Source organism: Phasianus colchicus, chromosome 14, assembly GCF_987193195.1.
Source record: "Phasianus colchicus chromosome 14, bPhaCol1.hap1.1, whole genome shotgun sequence".
Lineage (NCBI taxonomy): Eukaryota > Metazoa > Chordata > Aves > Galliformes > Phasianidae > Phasianus > Phasianus colchicus.
The window spans coordinates 15,126,994-15,135,253 of NC_143449.1; the positions used below are offsets into that span (position 1 = coordinate 15,126,994).

The 8,260-nt window shown below is 53.1% G+C and overlaps 1 protein-coding gene across 2 annotated transcripts; it reads left to right on the top strand.

Annotated features, from left to right (window-relative positions):
• The first annotated feature begins 17 nt into the window (after nucleotides 1-17).
• Nucleotides 18-5,364, top strand: ARL13A (ARF like GTPase 13A). 2 transcript variants are annotated; one of them, XM_090150300.1, is made up of 8 exons: nucleotides 18-1,515; nucleotides 2,212-2,282; nucleotides 2,591-2,840; nucleotides 2,948-3,053; nucleotides 3,138-3,295; nucleotides 3,377-3,756; nucleotides 4,081-4,182; nucleotides 4,435-5,364. In XM_090150300.1, the coding sequence occupies exons 1-8, from the start codon at nucleotides 1,457-1,459 to the stop codon at nucleotides 4,509-4,511; spliced, it is 1,203 nt and encodes a 400-aa protein (XP_090006426.1). In that variant the 5' UTR covers nucleotides 18-1,456; the 3' UTR covers nucleotides 4,512-5,364. The 2 variants fall into 2 exon arrangements, with proteins under 2 accessions (XP_090006426.1, XP_090006425.1); XM_090150299.1 differs by lacking the exon at nucleotides 4,435-5,364 and having other exon boundaries at nucleotides 1,432-1,515; nucleotides 3,377-3,470; nucleotides 3,549-4,085.
• Nucleotides 5,365-8,260: the final 2,896 nt, after the last annotated feature.

Sequence of the window (8,260 nt, forward strand, 5' to 3'; positions counted from 1 at the left end):
ACCCGCAGGTTTCACTGGGCTCTGGGGTGCATTTTTGAGGTTTTTCTGGAGGTGTGCACATCAGGAGGGGTGTCCTCCAAGCTGCCTTGGGTGCATGGGGGTTGCTACCTCCAGTGTGTCCATGTGATATGGGCACAGCTCTTTCTGCAAAGGGCTTCGCCATGTCGTGCTCTTGCAGGGGCCTGTGATACTGGAGGGACCACTGACACAGTCACAGCACCCCCAGGCTGGGGGACAGCAGGGGACAGGGGCACAGCCACCGCTGGTCCTGGGAAGTGGGTCAGGGCTGCACCCATGCATGTAGGAGGAGGTGATGAGCACACATGCGAGGCAGTGAGGGTGTGGATGTCAGGAGGCAGGCTGCTTGCTGGCAGCCAGAAATGAGATTCTAATGCTCATTTAATCGGTGTTTGTGACAGCCCTGGGTGCCACCTGCTCACCTCAGCCAGGCTGGGGTGCTGCCAGAGAGATGGAGCATGCAGGCACACCATTGCCCTGAATACTGCTGTTGGCTGTGCCTGGCCGCAGTGACTACGGAAACTTCCTCTGTCAATCATTAATCCTGTGAGCTCTCTGCCCACATGGGCCGTTGACCTGGGGCCTGGCATTGCCCCACCCTCATGTCTCAGTGTGTTGTGCCCCACTGCAGGGTTTTCCGGGGAAAGCCATGCTAGTGCCCCAGTGTGTGAGTGCTATGGGATGCTTGGCATCACCTCTGCAACCCCAGCTCACTTTGGTATAGCTGCTGTATGGCTGCTGGTGCTGAGAAATGAAGCGTGGATCCCACCTGCAGCCTATACTTCCTGGCATGGTTTTTGGCAGATCTCATGTCCTCATCCCTCTGGATTCCATGTTCTGCACTGAGCTGCTATGGTTCACACCCCCCTGTCCAGCCTCTCTCTGCCTGCAGAGAACCAGCCATGGCTGTGGGAAGCAACAGGAAACATGAAGAGCCAGATAAGCACTGGGGGGCTGCAGATCAAGGAGCTGAAGCTTGGTCCTCTCCCTCCCCACTGTCACTATTGTCCAGCCCTGTGTCATCCTCACCCAGACTCCATCTGCTTCAGGCAACAAACTCACATGGAGGTGCACAGGCATCTACGGGGCCAGGAGCAGCCATGGGTGTGCAGAGCAGCCTGGTACCTCCAGTAGAACACTGTGTGCTTCTCACAGCCCCCCCACCTCCCTGCTCCCAGCCAAGCATTGCCCAGCTGTGTGCTGATTCTGCTCTGGAAGCCTCCAAACTATTACGAAGGAACAGCATGCAGCAGCCTGGGCTGACCTGTGTGGATTAGGGAGGCTGCAGGGAATAAATCACGTAAATCCAGATTAGGTTTAAGCAGGTGCTACGCAAAGGAGATGCAAGGGGAGTGAGTTTGTGGTGTGAGTGGAGGCACAGAGCACGGGGCCACGCCGGGCCGCTGGGTTTGAGGGCGCCCACAGCACAGCGCAGAGCATGTTCCACCTCTTCTCACACTGCTGGACCTGGCTGCAGGCCGTGCAGGAGCCCGTCAGGTAAATCCATGCTGCTTTCAGCTGAGGGACACCGGGGTGCTGCACCGGAGCTCCCCAAGTTGTAGGGCAAGGGACACAGTGCCATGGAGCTGGGTTTTAAAGCCCTTGGGAGGAGCACTGCAGGTGGGTGATGTTTGCAATGTGGGGGTTTATGGTTCCATCCCAGCAGTGTCAATGTGGTGCTGCAGTGCTGGAGGTGGAGCTCACTGCCCACGCAGGCTCTTGTTTGTGTTTAAGGTGAAAATGACTCATGTTGTTGACATGTAAACCAAAGAGGAAATGCTCAGATGATGGAGTGTGTTACTGCAGACCAAACATGACTGTTGAGGAACAGGAAAAATCTCTTGGGTCTGGGCTGATAGAATGTCCCTGCTATCTCTGGTTTAGCTACAATGCGGAAAAGCACTAAGAAAAATCATTAACTGCTCCAGTATAAGTAACAATGTTTTTGCCCTGTGTGTACCATTGCCCAACCCCATATGACGGGAAACTGTTGCTGTTAAAGTGCCAGGATGCTCCAGGTGCTGGCGCTGGTAGCTCTGCCCTCACCCTCTCCCCAGGCACCATCCTGCCGCTCTCCTGGCCAAAGTAAAGCTGTTCCCTCACCCAGAGGCCCCAGAGCTGGCAGCCAGCATTACAGCTGAGGACAGTGGCTCAGATGGAGCCCTGATGCTCAGTACTTGGTGTTGCCCCCAGGAAAGTGACCCTGCTCGTCATGGGGCTGGACAGCTCAGGGAAGAGCTCCGTCATCATGGACATCATGAGAGGTGGGGAGGATGGCCTTCTCTGGGGAGGGTCCCACAGGGAGCGTGATGCTTGCTTGTGCCTAGTGTGCTTGTGAGCTGCAGCAGGCGATGCAATGCCCAGGATCCCAGCAGCAGTGCCTCACAAATCCCTCTCGGCTGGGCTGTGCCAGTTATGTTCCATGAGATAAAGAAATCAGCTTGCTGCTCTGGGGAATAGAGTGTTGGCTGGGCCTTGGGGATCCTGCAAGTCGGGGGGGGGATGTGGCCAGGAAGAGGGATGTATGCATGGAAGGAGTGCTCTCACACCACAGCCCTCTCCCCACACACAGCTCTGGCCAGCGAGGTGCTGCCTGCAGCACAGCCCGGCCAGACCCGCCTGCGGGTGAACAGGTTTGAGGTGACACTGGTGGAGCTGCCCGGAGCTCAGCGCTGCCGCAGTGCCTGGCGCAGCCACTACGGTGCAGCCGACGGGCTGCTCTTCGTGCTGGACTCCAGCGACCTGGCACGGATGGAGGAGGCCCGCAAGGCTCTGAGCCGTGTCCTGAGTCACCCCGATGTCTCCGGAAAGCCTCTTTTGCTGTAAGGCTGTAGTGTTTGGGGTTGTGGGGAGGAGTGGGAGCCCCAGCAGTGATGGGGAGCATGTAGTGAGATGGCTCCAGGACTGACCACCTCTCCCTATGCCTCAGCCTGGCCAACAAGCAGGATGTGGCAGCTGCCCTGCTGCCCTGTGAGCTGATCGAGCGCCTGGCGCTGCAGCGGCTCGTCAACGAGAACCACTCGCCCTGCCGCATTGTGAGTGCAGGGCTGCCCCAAGCCCACATCCCCTCCGTGTGCATCCAGGGGCTGTGGGGGCTGACCGAACCCCTCCACCTCCAGGAGCCATGTGCAGCTGTGGGCCCAGCCCGCAGCACACTGCAAGGACTGCGCTGGCTCCTGCGTGCTGCTGCTGAGCACTCCTTGCAGCTCCCCACTGCCTGCTCCCCATCACCTGACCCTGGACCTGGAGCAGCCCGTGGCCGCCCACATGCACGCAGGTGGGTGTGCAGCTCCATGGGTGCCATTCTCCTATCTGCATGGAGTTCATCCTAACCCCAGCTGTGCTCTCACTCCATCAGGGACCCCCTGGCCCAAAGGGAAGATGAATCTTGCAGTGCAGAGAAGATAAAGGAGCCCCAGCCCACCCGCCACCTCCTCTCCCCCAATCTCCAGGTGAGATTCCCCCAGCCGCAGCAGGCAGCAGAAGATGGAGAAGCTCCCATCACCTCTCCCCCTCTTCTCCCTGTCCAGAAGGTGAGCACAAATGGCCCTGGGAAGAGGAAAAAGAAGGTGAAGGTGAGGAAGAAGGGCACAGGGCAGCTGAGCCCAGCTGAAGAACCAGAAGGAGAAGCAGCAGGAGGGGCTGATGGCCGAGCCAGCACTGCTGGGGGGTTGCTGGCCCCTAATAGGGTCAGGCAGGAGGAACCTGTGCCTGTTGGGACAGCTGCCCCCCACTCAGGTGAGAGGAGGCTATGGGAGCTGCTGACACTACCTACTCAGGCACCTCAGGATCCCCAAAGCCACCCCGAGGGGCTGTGGGGACCCATACACGTGGTGCTGTGCTGGATCAGCAGTCCCTGGGATCTTCCTTAGCTCTGCTTGCAGGTCAGCTGGGGTGCAGAACGCGTGTCATCAGTCTGGATGGTAATGAGGAGAGACATGTCTGATGCACAGAGGTGATGGAGGGCTGCAGACCTGCCAGCAGCAGTCCTCCCAGCTGGATTGGTGACACCGGCACCCTTGACCAAAGGTGATGTCTGAAATTTTGTATTTCTCTATCCAGCACAGGGCATGAAAAAGAAAAAGAAGAAAAAAATCAAGAATAAAATCAAATCACAGGAGCCTGTCATGGAGCAGCAGCAGGAGGAGGTCTCAAGTACCTTTGGTTGGTATTTCCCAGGATTAACTTTGCCCAAGAGCATCAAGGGATCCCGTTCTGTCTGTTCAGCAGGGTTTGAGCTGCTTGGGAGCACTTGGGCATATAGTGCCTGGTGAGGGGGCACAGGTACAGGCAGGGCAAAATGGGGGGGATGTGGGTGCTGTGGTTGCTGCCTTCAGGTAGGATGCAGCCAGGGAGCCCAAGTGCACAGTGCCAGGCTCAGCCTCTGGTTAGTGCCTGATTCCCTTTGTTCCCTAGATCTGTACCGCCGGGCGATGCTGGCTCTGAAGATGCGGCAGGAGCAGAGGAAGCAGCCGTCTGCCATCGCCCCCTGAGCAGGACAGGTGAGTCCTAGAGCATGCATGGTCTCGCAGCTCGTGCAGGGCTCCTGGGCTGTTTGGCCAGGGCTGGCAGTCCTGGGGCAGGAACAGCAGCACTGTTGTCCTCTGCGTGACTTGAAAATCAGGATCTGCAAGAGCAAGCCAGAAGTCCCGTTGTAAAAAGCCTTTTTGGCAGCCGGGTTGCAAACAGCCTGAAAAGGAAACAGACGGCACTTTCTGACCCTGTGTTAATATTCTGTGTAAGACTTGCCCTGAACCCTGCTGAGTCTGTAGAAGAAAGAGGAAGCTCAGAGCAAATATCCCATGGGAAAAGCCCATTTCTTGAACACATAAACCCCGGTGAAGCTGTGTTTGTGGGTCAAGGGCTAACTCAGCCACTCATCCAGCCCCTACCTGCTGCCTGGACACGCTGAGCTTCCAGCTGGTGAGGTCAGATGAGCAGAGCAATGCCCAGCTCCAGCCTGAGCCAGGGCACAGAGCAGCATCTGCATCCCGACACAACCATCTGCATCTAACACAACCCATCCATAGCTACCAATTCCTGGGCACTGCCTGCCCTGTGCACGGCAAGAAAAACCACTAAACCCTCAGCTGGGCTAAAAAGGGGAAAAGAACAACTCTGGCTACTCCGCCTTGCTGGTGTGCTGTGAAATTATTAGATTCGATTGCCAGTGCCTATAGTGATGAACTGCCGCAGCTTAAGCCCAGCCTGTGCTTGCAGTAAGTCTGTCCCTCTGCCCAGCCGGCGTGGGCACAAGACGAGGGCTGGGGTCGGGAGGGCCGGCAGCTCCCCCTGCTGCCCCGGGTGTGCAGGGAAATCAAACAATAAATGCAGTACAACCCTCTTCTATCCTCTTTTTTCTTCTTCTTCTTCTTCTACTTTTCCTTTTTTCTTTTTTTTTTTTTTCCTACTCCCCCTTCTGCATGAAGATGTGCAGCTTTTTGAAAAAGAAAGAAACCCTCTACTGCTGCCAGAAGTAGGCCAGTGAAAAGAGGCCAAAGACAAAACCGGCCCAGCTGGTGTTACTGGGCAGCTACCTGAAACTTCCCACAGGAGGATGGCAGGGTGCTGGCACAGGCTGCCCCGTGGTTGTGCCTCCGAGCTGATGGAGCGCAAGGAGCACTTGGACAATTGGTTGTAGGGTTTAATTTTGGGTGCTCCTGTGTGGAGATGGGTAGTGACAGCTCAGTATATCTCAGAACCAGCGTGTCAGTGGCTGCAGAGCAGCTAATCCCACAAGCCAGCAGACAAGTCTGACCTGTGCTAACTGAGGATATAACTTTTCTCTTCTTTAGAAGTTAAGCAGAAAGAGCTCTATGTTAAAAACACTCTATCTCAGAATCAGATAATACTCAGAAGTGAGACCCTGAAAGACTATTTGATCAACCCCCCAACAGATAAACCCAAATGTATTAGTTAATAGCTGCTCTGAGCCACCAAGTAACGGGCTGGACTGCTCCTGCAGCATGTGAGAAGCAGCTGCTGTAACAGGAGCACGTAGTGAGACGTGCAGAGATGTACACAGAGCTTTTTCCATCATTCTCCTCCTCCTTTTCATGTTACAGACCCCGACCAGCTGAATAAATGGCAAAGGGAGGGATGCTTTGGAAGGTGTGCTCAGTGGCACTGCCTGCTGAAAGGCAAAGAAACAGAGGCTGCCCTTGTCTGAGCTTTGCAACAATTGGTGGTGGTTTGTACCGCAGCAGGAGGTGAGATGTTTCAGTGAGTGCTTGTGGGAAAGGCAACATTGAGAGCTGGTTTGTCTCGTGGGTGTGGATAGGACAGGAGGCCCTCCTATAGTGGGAGGATGTGTGAGAATCACTCCTGATGTACATCTGCAACTGTATTTTATAAATAAAAACTTAATTGTCTAGTTTTTCCCCTACGTGAGCCTTTCCAAGGCTGTACAAACAGAACAGCATACAAAGCAGTGGTCTCAGCATCACTTCCATCTTTCACATCCAGAGACCCTCCTTAACTCCAAGTGGCAGATGAACAAACCAGAAGATGATTGATGAGAAAACCTCCCAGGCACTCAATCTGGAGCCTGTTTTAGTGTTGCAAAAACAATGAAGAGCAAGTGTGACTGATTGTAGCTAATGAGTTCTTTGCCAGGTGAATGTCTGGGATCCCATCTCACAGCACATGGCCAGCTATGGTTTGTAGGGTGCACGTGGAGAGAGGACAAGCACTGGGGTTTCCTGGGAACGTAGGCTGGGAGCTGCTGGATGGTGGAGACCCTGCCTATATAGCTGCCTTCTTCCTGAGCTGGACTAAAGGTCAAAAATAAGAATATAACTTAAGAAAGAAAATCCTGCTCTAGAGCTGCTGTGCTGATGAAGACTTGGCCAGCCCCTATATGATGGCCTGGTTTTGGTTGACTTAGTAATTCCTTGGGATGTGGCTATGTGTATCACAGACATAGGTAAGGCTGTGGCTTTTCCTCAAGATGTTCTGTGGAAGAAAGTGATTTGCTATGTGTATGCATCTAAACACGCACAAGTAAGTAAGGTGAATGGATGTGAAACATCAGAATTGGGTGGATAAAAGCCCAGAGTAGGAGTGGTTTAGGGCTTGAGATGTTGTAAGTAAAGAAAACTTCCTTCCACTTGGAGTTCTTGCCCTCTGACTGTCAGGCTGGGTGCCAGCCTGCTGTTCTGACCGCTTCTGGCTCAGTCATAAAAAGGAACTGTGGGGAAATGCTACTTTTTTTTTTTTTGTCCCCTCCTTTCCCCTGAGTGAGCTTACCAGGGCCCATTTCCATGAGCTCATTCAGTATATTGAGCTGAGACATGCTGGCGTGCAGCATGGGGCAGCCCATCAATCCCCTCCGTGGTTCTCAATGGCTGTGGGCGGTGCTGTGCCTGGAACTGAATGGCAAACAGCCTCACACAGTGCTGTGTGAGAGCTTCTGCTGCTGGTTCCTCCGTTGTGTTACATTAAAAATGAGAGTTAGCTTGTTTGCTGTCATGTACTCTGCAGCATTGTTAGGGAAGAAAAGAGATTTAATTAGATGAGAGTAACTCCCTGAGCTTCCCCTGGTTGTTATGAAAGAGGCTATTAAAACTTTGCAGGGAAAGGGAAGGTAATTAGGACTGGAAATCTAGAAAATATGGAAACTTTCTCTTTCTAAGTTGAATGAGCCTCGTTGGAGACATTACTGCTGGCCAGGGGAGGAAGGAAACAATGAAATTTATTTAATGGGCGTATTTGTTTTGAGGCACAAAGGGGTGTGTAAGAGCCTGAGATGCACAGATTTGTTACACCATGTACCAAATATACTCCATGTTTTTTCCTCTAATAAAAAGCTTTTCTTGCTTTTTTAAAAAAGGGAAATTCTGTTAACTAAAACTTTCTACTTCATAAATAATCACTGTAAGTCGCTGAGTATTTGAATATGTTATTTCAGTCTATGAGGAAAATGTCTCTTGAGGAAGCCTATCAATGTATTAATTAGAAGGGTTTGGGGTATAGAATACTGCTGGATATGGGATCAAGAGCTAATTCATTAACTAAAATTCTTCATTTTAGACTTCTGCAGCTCATGTTTTGTCTGTGGAAGAACTTACACCTTATTAAACTGCGTTTATATTTCAGCACAGATGGGTTTAGCAAGCTAGCACGGATCCTGCCCTGCAGCTGATGATGTAGATAATTCTTGCTGCCCAACCTGTGCTCTATGACTTTCCAACCCATCTTCTGTGTGCAGCACAGCTGAGGTTTTGGGGCTGATTTTTGCAGG

What these genes read in the sequence shown, in the direction of transcription:
- ARL13A (XM_090150300.1), top strand. Translation starts at nt 1,457, where the DNA reads ATGTTCCACCTCTTCTCACACTGCTGGACCTGGCTGCAGGCCGTGCAG. An exon ending in GGCCGCCCACATGCACGCAG is followed by an intron (nt 3,296 to 3,376) that starts GTGGGTGTGCAG and finishes TCACTCCATCAG; the next exon opens with GGACCCCCTGGCCCAAAGGG. An exon ending in GACAGCTGCCCCCCACTCAG is followed by an intron (nt 3,757 to 4,080) that starts GTGAGAGGAGGC and finishes TTCTCTATCCAG; the next exon opens with CACAGGGCATGAAAAAGAAA.